Consider the following 18,525-nt stretch of genomic DNA (forward strand, 5'->3'; position numbering starts at 1 on the left):
CGATGGATTTAGTGGACGATATCAGTATTGGTATCTGCTTTTGTGCTTACCTGATTTTTTTTACTGCTTTACCCTGAAATGATACAGAATACCGTATTAATCAATGATCAATCTTAACCGATACCAATACAATATAGCCAATACAATACCGATACTTGAAACCATGCTACCAGCATTTTGTACATTTTTTCATGATTGTATCAAAATAAACAGGTCCTAAATAATAAATATCCATAATTCAACTCTGCCCTTAGGAAGTCAAGCCTCCTATCACTTAGATCCACAAAAGAAGCCATACCCGTTAATTGAATCACTTGTATCAAATCAATCCTAGATACAATCTGTTGCTTACTTGTTTGGCTGATCATACGAGGCTCAAGTGATGGTATTAGAGGGGGAAAAAAAGAAGAAGAAAAAAGTGATTATTTAAGAGATATGGTCCATTGGTCCCCATCCCCCACTTTCCTCACTGGCCAAGAGAAAAATCAAATATGGCCAAAGAAAAGGCGAGATTCATAAAATAAGATTCAAATCCAAAGTGGAGAGGGGCCGAGGGGAAGCAAAGTAAAGGGAAGGGTGCCTCTCTATTAACACATGAATAAAAAATTAAACCATACTTTTGGTAAGGGAAACAAAAAGGGACTGAACAAGATCTTGAATTAGAAAGGATCAAAAACCTCAATACAGAGATGCCAATAAAATTTGTTAAACTAAACATCTTCCCTCAGGCCCAACATATTGATTCCATTGGTTTTGACACCTCTACTTCTCTATCCTGTTGAAGCAATTTTCAGCAATACAACCAAATAATTAATCCAAAGAGGATACATGACAAGCCTCATACCAACTCAAACACAAGCTTGTAATTGTTCACTGTTGTACGAAGATGGCTCAAAGCCAGATTTAACAGAAAATCACTCCACCCCCAGTTTCAGGCTCTGGTATCCAAGGCCAAAAGTATCTTCTTCCTAGGACCCTGAAACCACAGAAGTGAACCAAAAAAGATTTTTGTCAAACGTAACGGAAAACCAATATGTCACTAGGGTACAAACCCTCAACTTTGGCGACAAATGAAGGACAGACAACCTGCATTGATATAATGATTTCACCCCTCTACCAGCAAAAGAAAAAAAGAGTTATTTAGAGTTTATCAAAAAATGGAACTCAAAGAATACAACCTAAACCTTGCATAAAAATAGGAGATATTCCTAAGAAATTAAACTTTTTCTGGGTGTGAAGATGCAAGAGATAAAAATGTCTACCTATAAAGATCAACAACAACAACAAAGCCTTATCCCAACTTAATGAGGTCGTCTACATGGAACCAAAACAAGGACAAGAAAAAGGAAAAGTAAATGTAGAAGGAAAAAACCGATCTTGAAGCAGGAAGAGTAAAGGTTATCTATTAAGATCATTCTGGGTATTTTCATAACCACACAACATGCCACCCAATCTTAAAGCAGGGATAATAAAATAAGAGCTGTGCTAACATTTTGATAGGGCAGGGAACAAGTAGTAGAATACTAGAATATACTCAACTCAGCCTTATCCCAACTAAATGGGATCAGCTAAATGTATCCTATTTTTCCAATCGTTCTTATCCAAAGCCACAAAAGATTCCAATCCTAAGCTATACATGTCCTTCCTCTCCACTTCTTCTATGGTTATTTTAGGCCCTACCTCCATCTCTTTTAACTCCTTTAATTTGCAATAAATCACTTCTCCGTACTAGAGCATTCTAAGACCTCCGTAACAACACGCATCCATGCCACCTCAGACGAGTTTAGTTTCTTCATTCTTTATTTATATTTTCTAGTTTTATCACTCATCCGCAGCCACATCCTCATTTCAGCCACATTAAGTTTGTTTAAATATTTTTTTCTTTACCGAATGGGCGAGACTGTGGGGCGAGCCTATGGTGCAATGGTCAAGTTGCACTATTGCAACATGTAGGTCAGAAGGTTCGAAACTTGGAAACTACCTCTCCTACTAAGAAAAGGGTAAGGCTGTGTACATTTGGCCCTCCTAGACCTTGTAATAGCGGGAGCCTCGTGCATAAGATTGCTCTTTTGAAGTGGGTGAGCTTGTGGCACAACGGTTAAGTTGCACTATTGCAACATGTTGGTCACAGGTTCGAAACTTGGCAACCCTCTCCTGCAAAGTAAGGGTTAAGGTTATGTACATTTGCTCCTTCCAAACCCTGCAGTAGCAGGAGCCTTGTGTGCACTAGGTTGCTCCTTTTTTTAAATGTTTTTTCTTTACCACTCAACATTCAGCCTCATATGTCGTTGCTGGTTGTATAATCATTCTATAAAATTTTCCTTTTGAGTTTAAAGGGATATGTCAATCACACAACTTCGGATACACATCTCCATTCATCCACCCAGCTTTAATTCTTTGTATATTAACATCCTCTATCTCTCCTTCTTTATTCATTGTTGAACCTAGGTATCTAAAATTATCACTTTGTGTAACTCCCTATCATTAATTTTCACCACCTCACTCCTTTCCTATTTTTACTAAAGTTACATATCATATACTCTGATTTTGTTCTACATTTCTTAAAACCTTTTGATTCCAAAGTTTAACTCCATAAATCCAAATTTGCATTCATCCCAGCATTTGTTTCATCCACCAAAACATCATCATCTGCAAAAAGCATATACCAAGGGATCTAATTCTGAATGTCTCAAGCCAACTCATCCATGATTAGTGTAAACAAATACGGGCTTAGAGCTGAACCTTGGTGCAATGCAACCATTATTCGGAATTCACTACCCGGTCCCACAATTCTTACGCTAGTCACTAGACTCACTACATCATGATACATATCTTTAATTATGTCCAAGTATTTAATCGAAACATTTTTCTTCTCCAAAACTTGCCAAATTAACTCCCTAGAAACTCTATCATAGGCTTTTTCTAAATCAACAAAGACCATATGAAGATTTTCCTTCAACAACTTAGCCTTTTCTCAACTAAATTGGGTTGGCTACATGGATTTGTGAGAGGGTAAAATAAAATAAAAGGGTAGAAAAAGGTTAAAAAACAAAGCAAATAAATAGCTTCCATGGTTTGATTTGCTTGGCATAAAACCAAATCGGTTATCCGAAACATTAGTTTCTTGTGTCATACACACTTCAATTACTTTCTCCTATAATTCCATAGAATGGCTCATGAATTTAATTCTTCTATAATTATTACAACTTTGAAGATCACCTTTATTTTTATAAGTCGGTGCAACAATGCTTCTTGATGTAGTTGGGCGATGGAAGGAAACTTTTTTGGTTTAGAAATCTGTTTTGATTTACTTTCCTTTTTTTCAGTTAGAAATTAGTTTGGTAGTATTTTATTTAGATTGAATTTTTATTTCCAGTTTCCAATTAGTTTAGTTTCCATTTGAGTGAACTTCCAATTTTATTGCTTTGGTTTTCTTTTATAAGCCATGTAATACATTAGTAACACAGTTTTTTTGAAGAATTGAATTTTTGGAATGAATGGTATGGCTACCAAGAACCTTTTTCCCCCTCTCTGAATTTTTCTAACCTTTTCTCTCCCACTCTCCTGTTTCTTTATATTTTTCTTCCTTATTTCTCCATCTCCATTATTTCCTGGTTTTTTTTCCTTACCCTGTTTTGGGCGACAGTAACAGCCCCACTTTAGAGCATCGATCTCTTTCTCCTTTAAGCTCTTTGGACCGAGACTGTGGTAGAGAGTTCCCTACAAGTAGGCGATCAGAATGCTGGAGATTGTTCCTCAAATCATCCTCTATTGAGAGCTGGTCAACCAAGTTGCAGATTCTGGTTCTTCCGTCACCCCCAGATCTGACTTGCAGAGGTTCATACCTTCTTGTGCCCTTGCAGTCTGCGACTAATATTGCTGGGTTCGAGGGAGCTGGCTGGTGCGACCCTTCGACTGAAATTTCAGGCCAGCCCGATGCCAAACTAGTGAGATCTCCATCGCAAAGCTCTGCTGACTCCACCACTGCAGCCCTACTCCAAGCTTGAAGAAGACTCCAAGCTTCTCTCCTAAATCGTGAGTCATTCTAATTCTTTCCTTTCTTTTCTAATGCCCTTCTTTTAACCTTTATTTACACCCTGCCCTTGAGCTATTTACCATTCCTAGTTTACCCTTACCAAATAAGTACTAATTACTCATGTCCAATCCATGTTTAGCTATCCAAACCCTTACATATTCTGTTAATTACAAACATACCACTCTTTATTAGAAACCCCAATTTAATTTCCAGAATTGAGATTTCTTTGGAATTAATTCCAGATCTGTCCCAGTCAGCTATTTCATTCAAAAAAAGGTTTTCAAGTTGTGCCATAAATTATATTACTGCTACAGGTTTGTTTAAATTGAATTATTTGTTAATTGTGGGCCCCTAAGTGATCCGATTCCAAATTTTGGAACCCGGATCCACATCACTTCTTCTCCATTCATCCGGCATTAACCTTGTGCTAAAAATCTTATTAAACAACATAGTTAGCCACGATAACCCACAATTTCCTAGACTACTCCAAACCTCTATTGGGGTACCATATGGGCCTACTACTTTACCAATTTCATCTTTTTTCAAAGCTTCTTTTACTTCAACCAACCTAATTTTCTGTATATCTGAGATTTCTGGCTCCTTGATGGTTATTATATCCTTCTAAGATATTAGCATTATTTTCATTAGTAAACTATAGAAATAGGTAGTGCACCTCTCTTTAATCTCTTCATTGTTTATTAAAATATTATCATCCTCACTTTTAATGCATCTAACATAATTGAAATCTCTACTCTTCCTTTCCCTCTGTTTGGCTAGTTTATAGGTACACCTTACTCCCCTCCCTTAATGCCTAACTTGTTATAGAGATCCTCATATTTCGTATCTTTTGCTTTTCCTATTTTCTTCTTAACTTTGTTTCTAACAAATTTATACCTACTGAAATCCTCATCATCTTTTGTTCTTTGCCAAGTTTTAAAACCGGATTTCTTAGCCTCAATTGTTGTTTGAACTTCCTCACCCCACCACCAAGTTTCCCTAGATGATTGATGTATTTCTAATATAAGCAGCCATCTCGTTCCACATTATATTAGGATCATCATCTAATCCCACCTTTCATGTGATAGTAATTTATCAATAAAAGTCTTCGTTTTCACCATTAAAGTTCCACCATCTTATCCTAGGGCAAATAGTCTCACCTCTCCCACAATTCAGCGTTCTAAGGTCATTAATCTCTGTTGCATGGCTAAGCTCTCCCCTGGTACCTGGTATAATCTTGCAATCTTTACATGATCATCTATCAGCTCATCTACTTAGAAAGAGATCTATTTGGCTACAATGTTGCCCACTCTTGAAGGTGATCAGACTCTCCTCTCTTTTCTGAAACATGTGTTTACTATTGACAAATCATAAGCAACAGAAAAATCCAACAATCCTCCATGAATTCTTTCATAGCCTCTATTGTCCCTCTTCCAACATGCCCATTTAGATCTCCTCCTACTATGATCTTTTCATTTTGACTAATTCATTGAAATAAATCATCCATGTGTTCCCAGAATTGTTTCTTAGTGTTTTTATCAAATCCTATTTGAGGTGTGTAAGCTAAATATTTTAATTATTTCCTTGCCTAATATAAGTTTGATGGATATTATCCTATCACCTATCCTTTTAACATCTAAAACATCATCTTTTAAATCTTTATCAACTATTATTCCCACTCCGCTTTTATTAGTTGTATCCCAATTATACCAAAGCTTATAGTCATCTAAATCCTGCCCTTTTACCATTCCATTTCGTCTCTTGAACACAAGATATGTTAATTCTTCTTCTTTTCATTCCATCTATCAATTCTGAACTCTTTCCCGTTGAAGTTCCTATGTTCCAAGATGCTAATCTAATCCTACGCTCTTGAACAGAATTTTTTTTTATGTAAGTATCGGTGTGCCAGGAAAACTCGAACACTCCTCATGGCAACTGCTGAAATTCTTACTGAGCTTACCATTGGAATCCCCAACGCCTTGAGATCCTCATCAGTCATGTGCATCAGAGCAGTCATGTCAATCTGCCAGAAGCAATACAAGACATTAAACTAAATACAAAAAAAAAACACACACACACACACACACACAAAGGATCAACAAAGAAAATGTAAAGGAGAAGTGTGTACTTCTTCAGCCTGAAAAATAATCTGATATTTTTCAAGACCAAGAGACTGCAACAAGCCTTCCATTGATTTTTCATCCTGCACAGTTAGGCACAAGATTTAGAATGATCCCCAATTAAAGGTGGTGTCATATAAATTGATTCCTAAAAAGTAAAAGCCAAGCATACAAAATGTACTTGGAAAAGAAAGAAAAGTAAAAAAAAAGGGGGGGGGCTAGATCAGAGATATATGTGGCCATTTAAATCATACAGAACATTTGTCACGGAGCGATTCTATGAGTACATGATTCAAATAATCAACCCACACCAAAAAGTGATTACCATGTCGAGTCCCAACTTGTGCTTTTACACTCACAAAAAGCATACGTAGCATTGCAAAAGAAGATTTTTTGATGATTTTTCAAAAGCAATGGGAGATTCACTTCCTCGAAAATTAAGAAAGAAAGATAATGCAAAAGAACCTCTGTGCACTCCGGAGATACTCTCTAGTCAAGTGTGACAGAGAAACTGTCCCCATTAAGACAAAAATGAAGAAAGATAAAATAAAATAATAATAATAATAATAATAATAATAATAATAATAAGTTTGTTTCTATCCATTTCCTCTTGTAGTGATTAATGATGCTTGTCAGCTACATAAACATGAAACATGGATAGACAATCAAGTAGGGTAGGTTACAGATCAAGTCAAATCAATCACATATATGTACCTGTTATGCCCTGAATGGAAAAGACGGGTCACCTAATAAAAAAAAAAACCCAAAAGGGACCAACCATCATAGCATTAAAACAAGCAATAAAATAGAAAGAACGATCAACTAATCAAATACCCAAGCTTCCACAGTCATCTCACAGGAACTTTCCCATACAAACTGTTCATTCATCTAACATGTAACAGAACTATAAGCCCAGTTTACACATAAGGAAGCTGTCCAGTGACAGGATCGGTACAATGGATCTAGAGGACCAGCAGGCAGATCTAAGAGTGCCAATAATTTTCCACACGTCTCATATCCTCAGGATCAGAACCCACCATTCAGCAGATTGTATCTTGATGATTAGATGGGTAAAACTTCAACATGACAGATGATTATCCCCTGTATGATCTGCAGTTTGATTTATGCCTATTACTGAACTTTTTACTGACTCTCCAATAAATCAAAAAGAATAAACGGTCGTGATCAATTATGCTGCTTCATTGAACTCCATACCCTGCATGAAGTGAGATCAATTTTAATGTGATCGACCCCAATAAATAAAGCGAGTCTTCAAATTTACAGACACAGCTTGTATATCCTTGTATACCATTTGCCTTTTGGCCAGTTAAAGTCTGTTACTTCATCAAAAATAAATAAATAAATGATCATGATCACATGATCAGGCTGATCTTCTTCATAGACAATGTTTACACTGTGATGCATGAAATGGTGAATCTTGATCTCTCGTAATCAAGATTCAAGACATATGGAACATTTTTGGTGCTCCAAACTGCTTTACAGGTCCAGTGAAATGGTCAAGATTTTAGCTATTTATAATTATGACATGACAGATGAAGGCTACTCATAATAATCCATGATGAAGTCCAAGTTTCCTAATAAACTACTAATCAATGACAGAATTAACAAAAAAGCCAAAGGAATTTATAGCTTGAATACCACATCTTGGAGAACTCCAATTATACATACACTCAGTTGTTTATTTTCACCATCCTAACATGGAATTTACATAAGATTGAAAAAGTTGGTTTTGAACCTTATTGCATATGATTTTTGCCCTTAAATGCTGTTGCGCTAACTAGATCTACCAAATTTGAAAACCTCTACAAGAAGCACTCCCAGAAGGCCAGAACATATATCGAAAACAGACTTTTAATGAATAACACCCTCCATATCATCAAATAAAACTAATTACCATCACCAGCACTGATGTTGACGACTATTGCATCATTTTTTCCATGGAGAAGACACATAATGTAAAATAAAGTCATGATCTTTGTAATTGGCTATATTACCTTGTATTAGATTAGGGAAAAACATGGGTCCTGTGAATTAGAATGGTCTGAGGTTTAAAGAATAGGAACCCACCATTGGACCAGTCCCAACCAAAGATTGCCTAGGTTAAAAATCAACTGATGATGTGATCATCACCATCTACAGTCTGGACCACTAGAAAAACAAAAAACAAAAAAAAATCCAGTAAAGCTGCAAAACAAACTGCAAATCAGAGTTAAAAATTATCACATCAGGTTGATTAGGCCCAGGCAATCAGTGAGGTGGTACCAACGGGTGGGAAATCCTAATCCTCTGAACATGGGACACATGCAAATTATGGGTTCCCACACCTGTTAAATTGCATGACAAGCAAATAAAAAATGGTTTTCTTATTTCAAGAAACTTATCACATGTAATATTATGATGCACAACATATAACATCTTACAGCATAGAAACCAAAAAAAGGGAAACAGGGAAAGAGGAAAAATGATATATTTGGAAAAAATTTCTAATTCTTTGAGATAATAAAGAATTTGTATCCAATTCTGAAGTTTTAAAAAAATCCAGTAACAACCAGAATCCAGTGCTAGACATATCTTTGTTACTAAATTTTGCACTTTATGGAACAGCTGTGAAAAAAATGAGTGTGGAAAAGAACATGAGGAGATTTTTTTTTTTTTTGTCTATGCTACCTTTTGTTGAGTCTTTTTCCTTGAAGAAATTGAAGGTGGAGCTTTTTTGGTTTCTGGTGCTGAGGCTTCAACTGCAACACTTTTTCTAGCAGGTTTAGCAACCTCTGCTGCTGGTTTTGACTTTGGGGGATCAGTGTTTACTGGTTGTGATTGCATTGTGCCAGACAGCTTTTCACGTAGATCCCGGACACCACCTGCAAGATTACCCTTTCCACTTTGATATGCTTGCGGTGAGTTCTTCTTTTGGAGCTTCAACCGAAGATCTCTGGCGTCAACTTTGCGGTCTTTACGTTCCATCAGTACACAGTCAAACATCAATTGAAGGTCAAGTGAGAAGAAAATTTGAAGAAGTAGAAAATTCATTCAAAACTTGCAGGATCCCGAATAATTCATACTTGCAACACGGGATTCATTGTCATCCTTGAAGAGATCATGTTCCCACTTGTCATCATTTGGCCTCTGCCTGCAAAATATAGTGTGAAAAAAAAAAAAGCCATAATGTAATCTCCTGAACTCTTTCTATAAACTCAGTAAACCAAGCATGCCCTAATCACTCTGCCCACCACATTCCAGTCCTATCTTTTTCGGAGAATCAAAATCCTCGGCTAAAATATGCATATGGAAAAACTATACATCAGGTTTACACACCTAGAGGCAACACAGATACTATGTCTCAAGATACATCACACATTTATATGTACTTCATAAGTAACCTAGGATATGGACGGCCTGGGGAACTCAGATCTAAAGGGGTAAGTTGTGGCCTATGGGAGGGCCAAAATGAAAATAAATCATGTTTTTGAGAAGAAAAAAAAACTTAGGATGTAGGAGTGGTAGGATTCCCTCAAATGAGTGAACTAAGTAACAATGGAGTGTGGAATTGGAGAAGACAATTTAGGCCTCAGAATTGCAGAAGTACAGGACTAGTAGATAAATAGAATAAAAATGAGAAATAATTGAGATATTCAGAGAGCAAAAAAAAAAAATTTCAGAGAATCGTCAAAACTAGAATTGCCATCTGTTGATATGAAATGTGGAAAACTAGTTGAACTAAAGGTGACATCTGAAGTTCCCACAACTTTTGGACTTTTAGAAGCAAGTTGGTTCGGCAGATCTGTGGCCAACAAGGATCTGCACTGCTGAACATATGATATTCCAAATGTATACATTTTTAATGGAAGCTACGAAACCTAAGCCTCAAAAGGTCTTAAGATATACATTTAATGCCATATATTTTGAATACCATGTCCTTCCTATATCAGGGTAAGATAGTATGAGACCATGATTGGACAACCCCAACCCTCCTTGAATAAAAAGTATTCCACCTATCCCCCCAACCCCCCCCCCCCCCAAAAAAAAAAAAAAGTGACCATCTTCTATTCTGATAAGCCACTGATTTTATAAAGGTGATGAGGAAAGGACACCAATCACCAAACGCCAGTACTCATACAATTCTCCATAGAAAAAGCATCATGGGGAGTTTTCCAGTTGGCTCTTCACCGTCCTACAATAGCATCGGACCAGAAACCATTATCATGTTCTTAAGAATTAAGTGTCTACGGCATAAACCACATGGCAGAGGTAGCATATCCCTCTCATGTGTGTTTTCTATGAGAACGCTCACTAGTAAACTCACACTGCCTGCCAGGATTCTCCAAAACAATCATGTTTCATAGTCCATAATCCCGATATCAGAGTGACAAGAAAAAGTTGAGATCAGATGGAACTCCAAGAATGAAGCCTAGTTCCACCACTGAAACCCATAAAGATCCTAACCTAAAATCCATGCCTGTACCCTAATGTTATCCATCCCACACAATCTAGCTAACTGAACCTTAAGGATGCTTGAACTAGGTTTTTCTGAAATTGACAACCTTCTGGTTTCTGGTATGTCCATCAGATTCCTGCTTTTAAGTAAAAGACCTGTCACACCCAAAATAGAAACCAAAACACATCCCCCTTATGGTTTGATGTCAGGTCCAGTTTTTAAACTGTTTGTGTAATTGGCATACAACACCAACAACAAAGCCTGTCCCAACTTAATGGGGTCGGCTACATGGATCCGTACAAGGACAAAAAAGGAAAAGTAAAAGTGAGAAAAAAAACACAATAACAGTAACTAAGTAAAAACACAGCTACATGGGGCCCCTTAAATGGTTCCTTGCCCTCACTTGATTCTAGTCGAGATCATACTTGAGGCAAGACCTAAACTATGCATGTCTTTCTTCACTACTTCCCCTATGGTCATTTTTGGCCTGTCCCTAGCTCATTTAGTTCCTTCGATCTGAATCAGATCACTCCTCCTTACTAATGTATCCGCAGGCCTCTGCTGTAAATGGCCATACCACCTCAAACGACTTTCTCAGAGTTTATTATGGATCGAAGCAACTCCCAAATCAGCTCCAATACGTCCATTCATTCATTTATCCTTCCTAACTTTGTTGCACATCCGTCTCAACATCCTCATATCCACTACACAGTGACGCTTTTTAACTACCCAACATTCCACCTTGTACATTATAGTCAGTCATACAACTGTCCCATAGAATTTTTCTTTAAGCTTTAAAGGGATACGTCGGTCACACAACACTCTGGATGCAGCTCTCCACTTAATTCATTACACTTTAATTCTCTGTGAAACATCACCCTCTATATCGCCTCCTACAATTATTATTGACCCCAAATATCTAAAATAATCACTTTGGGGTATCCCTCTCTCCTCAATTTTCACCATATCTTTATCCATCCTGATGTGACTAAAGCTACACATCACATGCTCTGTCTTTGTTCTAATTATCTTAAAACCTTTTGATTCCAAGTTCCATCTCCATTGCTCCAACTTAGCATTAATCCATGCTCTTCTCTCATCCACCAAAACAATATTGTCGGTGAAGAGCATACACTATGGAACCTCATCTTGAATGTTCCCGGTCAAATCATCCATGACAAGCGCAAACAAATAAAGGCTTAAAGCTGATCCATGATGTAGCCTAATAGTAATTTGGAATTCACTACCTTGCCCTCCCATGGTTCTCACACTAGTCACCACATCATCATACATATCTTTAAAATTTCCCTATCTTATATAAGAAATTGTATTAATGGAATAAAATACACCAATTCCCTCAGACTCTTTGGAGTACACTAGCCTTTTCCAACCAAAATGTTTTTTTCTACATTTGGCCTTGGCAGTTGGCATTCCATCCACCCTACCTCTCAGTTAACAAGGTTAAGCTCTTATAGAGATGCACATTGTTGCTCAGATCCTCGGACATGATTGAGACAATTATTTGGGGGCAATATTATTTACACAGTCAACTTGTTTGTCATGACCTTGAAGTTAACACCCTAAAAGAACTGGGGGATGCAAGTCCAGCGTCTATGTCATTCCCCATAATGATCAACCTTCAAACACCTCAATTTCATCAAGTTTAGTTTAACTATGTCCATTTGGAATTGGAGGAGCTTTTAGGACCATGAGGGAGTTATAATATCAACTCCTACTGGCCTATTGGAATAGTTGATTCACCTAAAGCTAAGCTGAAAAGCCTTATTTTTTTGGTGCCCACTTCACCTCTTAAGCTTCTCCATTTACAGATGTAAGGTGATTTTGGAGGGCAAGATCTAATAACTCCTAAGCTGATTACCTCACTAAGATTGGTTTTGATGGGGGAGCCCATTTACGGAGAACCCTATCTTGTTACATAGTTTGTCTCCCTTTTAACTTAAAACGTTAGGAATTTACCTTACCGTGTTTGGAATGTAGCTTGTTTTACTCTATAAGGATCATATAATCATATATTCTCCTCTTCTTTGCTTTGATTAGTAGGCATTATTTGTTGCAAAAGGGGATAGGGGAAGAAAGAAAAGAACCCTTACCCCACCCCCGAATGAGCCCACTCTACCACTTTACAGCCAACATAAAAGGCACAAACTAGATAGCATCCACTTTGTATTTCTATTGTATTCTTCACAACGAAAAAGCTCTTGGATGACAAGCTTAAAGGTTATTTTATTGACTGTATTGATATTGATGATAGTGACGATATTGATTATAGCGACCACGAGAGAAACCTAGTGCACTAGGATCCCAATACTACAGGGTCTGGGAGGGGCAAATGTACACAGCATTACCCCCTGCTTCACAGGAGAGGCTGTTTCCAAGCTATAAAATCCAAATTCCTTTGTAACGCCATATGCTAGCTTCCCATAATATTTCCATTCAATTATATAAGCCATATAAAATGGGTCCCATATAACAACATTGCCTCTTCGGTCTTCACACATTCCTCAACAAGAGAGAAGAACCAAAGAAACTTCAGGATAACCATAACCCCTCCCTCCCCCACCCCCCTCCCCACTCCCCCCTCCCCAAAACACCAAAACCAAAGACCTCTGCCCAACTCACAAATTAAGGGCATGAAAGAAAAATGTGGTCCACTGCATCACCTGAAATTGATCACATAACCCAGCAGCTAAGCTGAAAATGCATTTTTTCCTTCCCCAAGGGTCCAGGTTATCAAGCAAACGATGAATATCAGCTTAATTTTTTTGGGCACATTATGGTAGCATTAGATAACAAGGATATAAAACCTTTTATTAAAGTTTAATGACATCTCGTACTTATTCATCAGATGTAAAATGGCCATAATGAAAAGAGAGAACATCTTTCAAAAAAAAAAAAAAATAAAAAAGGAAAATAAAAGGGTTCATATCACAAAACACAGAGACACAATGACCTCCAGAAAACTACCGAAGTATTTAAACCCGAAAAAGAAAAAAGGGAAAATAGTTCATGGATCGAACGGATTTTCGAAGATAATGAAATTGAACTTGTAGATTATCCCAACCTCGAAGGAAAAAACTATAAAAGAAGGCAAAATTTTGAGAGGAGAAAAACAAACCTCTTGTTATTGGTCTGTCTACTTCGACCAAAATCTTCTTCGGTGTTCCCGTTAAGCCGCTCCTTCACAGACCTCTTGGTCCCAGCATCCACTCGATCAGCGTACATGGTACAACAAGAAACAGAACAGTCGAAACCGAACAAACCCTAACCCTAACCCTAACCCTACCGCTTCTCCACCTACTACTACTGGATTTTGATTCCAGACGACAAAGCGAGGCAGTCGAACGGTCGAATCTCTGAAACTGAAAGTCTCCGATAGCAGATTTCAGCGGAAGGGGACTGCTACGTCATTCCTACAAAAGATAGGATTTTACTGGGAAATTAGATCGGGTTAAGAATTATAGAAGAGAGACCGCCAAGTTACTTCACTCCCTCGAACAGATGAGGAAGTCTCAAAAGCCTCTTTTAGAAAAAGAGAATCGTGCTTGGGCCTTTTGGCTTGGACCTTGGAGGCTCTCTGAGAGTCTTTAATCTCAATACTACGTAGATTCCTCATAGTGTAGGGGCATTATTTACCACGTGGCAAATTTGATGATCCAGATTTCAGAATAGGTAACCCCACCTTACTTACGCGTGAAATTTGAAACCAATCCAACTCTTTCTTTTCTTTCTTCCTTTCTTTCTTTCTTTTCTTTCTCCCCTCTCTCAATAACCAATCTAAATTGTAAAAAGTTTGGCTTTGCACTTCTGCTCACAACCAATCAAATAGAATAATTCAACCTCTCCCTTGGATTCACAAACATCCTCTTCCATTTTGGTATTTTTAAAAATACCCTTGGAGATTCTATTTCTTTGACTACAATTTGGAGCAACCAAGTTTCATCTCGTCCATCTAAATTGACATTGAGACTTTAACATTTGTTATTAAAAGAGAAAAGTGTTTTATGACACAACTTGAATACAAGAGAATTGAATATATGACGTGCACTTTATTGGCAATACATCAATCGATTTCTTGTTCTCTCGATGTGATTGTCCACTCTACCTCTAAATGGGCTATTTTCTTATGTTTATGAACCTAATTTATGTCAGCTATTTTTCTTAATGAAGAATCATGGTTTTAATATTGTTTTTTTTATTATTAATCTATACTCTTTTTGAAGAAAATGAATTTAGTTTATGGGAAATTAAAATGATCTTAAATTAGAAAAAGTATATTTTTCTCATATGATTTTAACTAATCAAACGAACCTAGAATTATATGAAACTTTAGAATTAGAACAAACATAATATCAGATTTCCAACAAATCTGGGAGTACTTAAATCTGTGTTGCAATGGTTAAGTTGTATTCCAATCAAGGGCTGGATCGGAGTCCCTGTTTTCTATCATTAAGGAAGAGTTAGATGGGGGTTGAAGTGGAGAGTGGAGAGGGATTGAAGTGGGTTGCTATTTCACGGCATTTAAGGACGATGGTGACAATGATTTGGGGAGGGGGAAGGAGGAATATAAAAGAGAGGGGAACTCAATTGAGGCACACTTCAGCTTTCCTTTATTGGTGACAAGCAATTTCCATGGGTCTGTTATGGAGTGAAATCGCATATCGTAGCAAGTACCAATGCCAGGTTGCAACAAGTAGCAAATATCACAATGTATCAACTAGTATCAAACCCTAGGGTGGCATGTGCAGGGTTGCAAGGAAGGGGTAGGGTGCAGGCGGGTGAGGGTGGGGTTGGGAAGGGAGGAAATTGGTTGGGGGGTGGGTTACTGTTTCATTTTTCCCAACAGAAGAAGAAGAAGAAGAAGAAGAAGAAGAAGATCGTGTTTGAATAAAAAGAAATAAAAAAAAAATGGGGCGGATTGAATACAAAATATAGGGAGATGGTTCCCTACAAAGGTAGCGTGGCTTCTGCACCATTTTAGAAACGAACGCATGTGAAAGCATCAACAGTGGTGGGATTTCCGTCCTTCATGTGGGTCACCCTCTTATATGTCTTCGTGCAAGTATCAGGCTACCTTTTCCTATTCTTTTCCCCAAAAAAATTGAAAAAAGAACCCTACTAGTGTGGCATAGGAAATGGCAGTTTGGTGTGAGGTGCAAAAAGATTGTGTTGCCCCTTCCCATTGTGCCCTAAAGGTAGCATGGCTTCTGCACCATTGTAGAGACCAATGCATGTGAAAGCATCAACAGTGGTGGGATTTCTGTCCTTCATGTGGGTCACCCTCTTATATGTCTTCGTGCAAGGACTAGGCTACCTTTTCCTATTCTTTTCCCCAAAAAAATTGAAAAAAGAACCCTACCAGTGTGGCATAGGAAATGGCAGTTTGGTGCGACGTGCAAAAAGATTGTGCTGCCCCTTCCCATTGTGCCCTAAAGGTAGCGTGGCTTCTGCACCATTGTAGAGACCAACGCATGTGAAAGCATCAACAGTGGTGGGATTTCCATCAGTCATGTGGGTCACCCTCTTATATGTCAAGAACCAGGCTACCTTTTCCTATTCTTTTCCCCAAAAAAATTGAAAAAAGAACCCTACCAGTGTGGCATAGGAAATGGTAGTTTGGTGCGAGGTGCAAAAAGATTATGCTGCCCCTTCCCATTGTGCCCTAAAGATGCTCCCTCTGCCCTCCCATTGGCCTGCAAATACACTAGACCTGTGGGGTGCTCTTGCCCAAAAAATTATTATAACATGGACAAGAAAGGGAAGAGAGACGATCAACATCAGTTAAGGTAGGTAATTTTGGTCATTTCACAAATACTTGGGGGAAAATAGTGGTTTTTTTTTTTTTTTTTGGTGTCAGAAACAAAATTTAAGGCATGAGAGTCTCAATAGATAGAAGCAAGTACATCACTCGGCTCTTCTACAATTAATTGGACACTCAATTAGTGATCCATGGGCTAGGAGGACCTCAGACACACATCCCAATATATGAGCACAGATCCCTAGGTCCTCCCACCAGTTGGTTGGAGAGGATCTTTCTCCAAGCACATCACACATTGGGACACCCAATGAGGCATCTAATGGCTGGGAAGACTTGGACACACGTACCTCGGTACATGGCCACGTGTCTCCAAGCAACCCTAGCCATCGGATGCCTCACTAGGCATCCCAGTGGTTGGAGAAGATCTTTTTTCGTTTTTTCAATAGTAAAACAATGATCCAAGATAGGAAAAGATCCTCTCCACATAATTGTGTGCCCAATTAGTGATCCAAGGTCTAAGAGGACCTAGACACACATCCCAATACATAGCGTGTATCCCCATGTCCTCCCAGCCATTGGGTCACTAATTGGGCGCCAATTAATTGGAGAGGAGCTGAATACGACAAGCATCCTCCTAGCAGTGAAAAAAAAAAAAAATCCAAGCATCCATCACCCTCATTCAATCAGGGGGTTATAATTTTACCCCTAAACTGAAATTGATGCCCGATCTGGATAGATCAAGTTTGTCTCAGTTGATCCAATCCAATATGGCCGATCCAATACCTGAAACCATGCTGGGATAATGGTAAGTATCATTTCGTGCTACATTATACCTATTAGGGGCTACGGTTGGCCCAGGTTGGATAGGGCTTGGTCAAATCCAACCTAAAACCATGAATCTCATAACTTAGCCCAAGCCCACCCTAAACCCTGACTCAGAGCATAATTACTCAACCTAGTCCAACCCTGACAGGCTCTGCCCAGCCCAGGCCCGCCCTAATAGACTATGATTGGTCAAGGTTGGGCCAATGGCCCTGAGTGGCCTTGACCTTGATTTGCCATCCAACATCTACGTTTTTCTGTGCAAGATTTTAACTATTACTTACACAACCAAACTTTAAATAGGCAGCTTGGTAGCCACCATTTTTGAAAAGTTATATGAAAGTATAAATCCCTCATGAGCCAAACTAACATCATTTTATATCCATGATTGCTCTCTCTCTTTTGAATTTTTTCCTACGTGAGACTATTGCCCCATCTTTATGTGTGAAAATGTGACTAACTTGGTTTCTTTTGCCTCAAACACTTCCCCCACGTGAGCCAATTACTTATGGGCCTTTATGAGGCCAAGTTGTTAATAAATCCTTGATTCATCCATTGGGCTAAGTGGGTTTGAAACTAAAGTCGATGTGAATACAATTTCCATACAATATTAATTTCTCTACAATGATTGAATATAAAGATGGGATCAAACCTCTCCTATGAGAAAAAATAAATAATATTTTCACATCCTTCAGAATGATTCCTTCAAAACATTATCAGACAGATGATCACTCATAAGACCAAAGCTCATTAGCTCCAATGATCCACCACAAATTTAAAAGTTATCGTCTTGCACCATCGATTCACTCTACCGAATCTAAAGTCTTATATGGTTTCAGGGTTCAAGACTTCCGTCACTATTTGCAAAGACTGAAAGAATCACAGAATGAGGGAGGGAGATAAAGAGGGGAGTTGTCAGTTAGGGTTGCGAGTGTTACTGTCAAAGAATGAAAATGAGCCAGTGAGGGAAGATTTTAAGGTTGAGTGACTTGAGTCAAATGAGCTATTTTGTTTATTCTTTTTATTTTATGGTCTAAAAATAAATCCCTTTAGATTGGTATATATCATTCTAAAAAATAATGGCATGTATTTTTGGTAAAACATTGGCATGTATCATTACCACACACAATCTTCCTTGTCAAATAAAATAAAAAAGGGGCTCAAAGGAGCACCAGATAGAAGCAGAAAGATGGAGAGAATTGGGGTTAGGGATTCATGCAAAAACCATTAAAAAAAGAAAAACGAATTCAGGTCATTCAACAGAAATCACTAAAGACCTGAGTTGGAGAAATCTAGACCATATTAATCATAAAAGAAA

At 38.0% G+C, this 18,525-nt stretch overlaps 1 protein-coding gene across 1 annotated transcript; it reads right to left on the reverse strand.

Annotated features, from left to right (window-relative positions):
- Positions 1-639: 639 nt before the first annotated feature.
- LOC122091633 (ankyrin repeat and SAM domain-containing protein 6) lies at positions 640-14,161 on the reverse strand. The gene is made up of 6 exons (XM_042661663.1): positions 13,746-14,161; positions 9,237-9,304; positions 8,842-9,125; positions 6,162-6,236; positions 5,994-6,056; positions 640-976 (listed from the first exon to the last, which is right to left on the reverse strand). The coding sequence occupies exons 1-6, from the start codon at positions 13,850-13,852 to the stop codon at positions 932-934; spliced, it is 642 nt and encodes a 213-aa protein (XP_042517597.1). The 5' UTR covers positions 13,853-14,161; the 3' UTR covers positions 640-931.
- Positions 14,162-18,525: the final 4,364 nt, after the last annotated feature.

This window comes from Macadamia integrifolia, chromosome 10 (assembly GCF_013358625.1).
Source record: "Macadamia integrifolia cultivar HAES 741 chromosome 10, SCU_Mint_v3, whole genome shotgun sequence".
Lineage (NCBI taxonomy): Eukaryota > Viridiplantae > Streptophyta > Magnoliopsida > Proteales > Proteaceae > Macadamia > Macadamia integrifolia.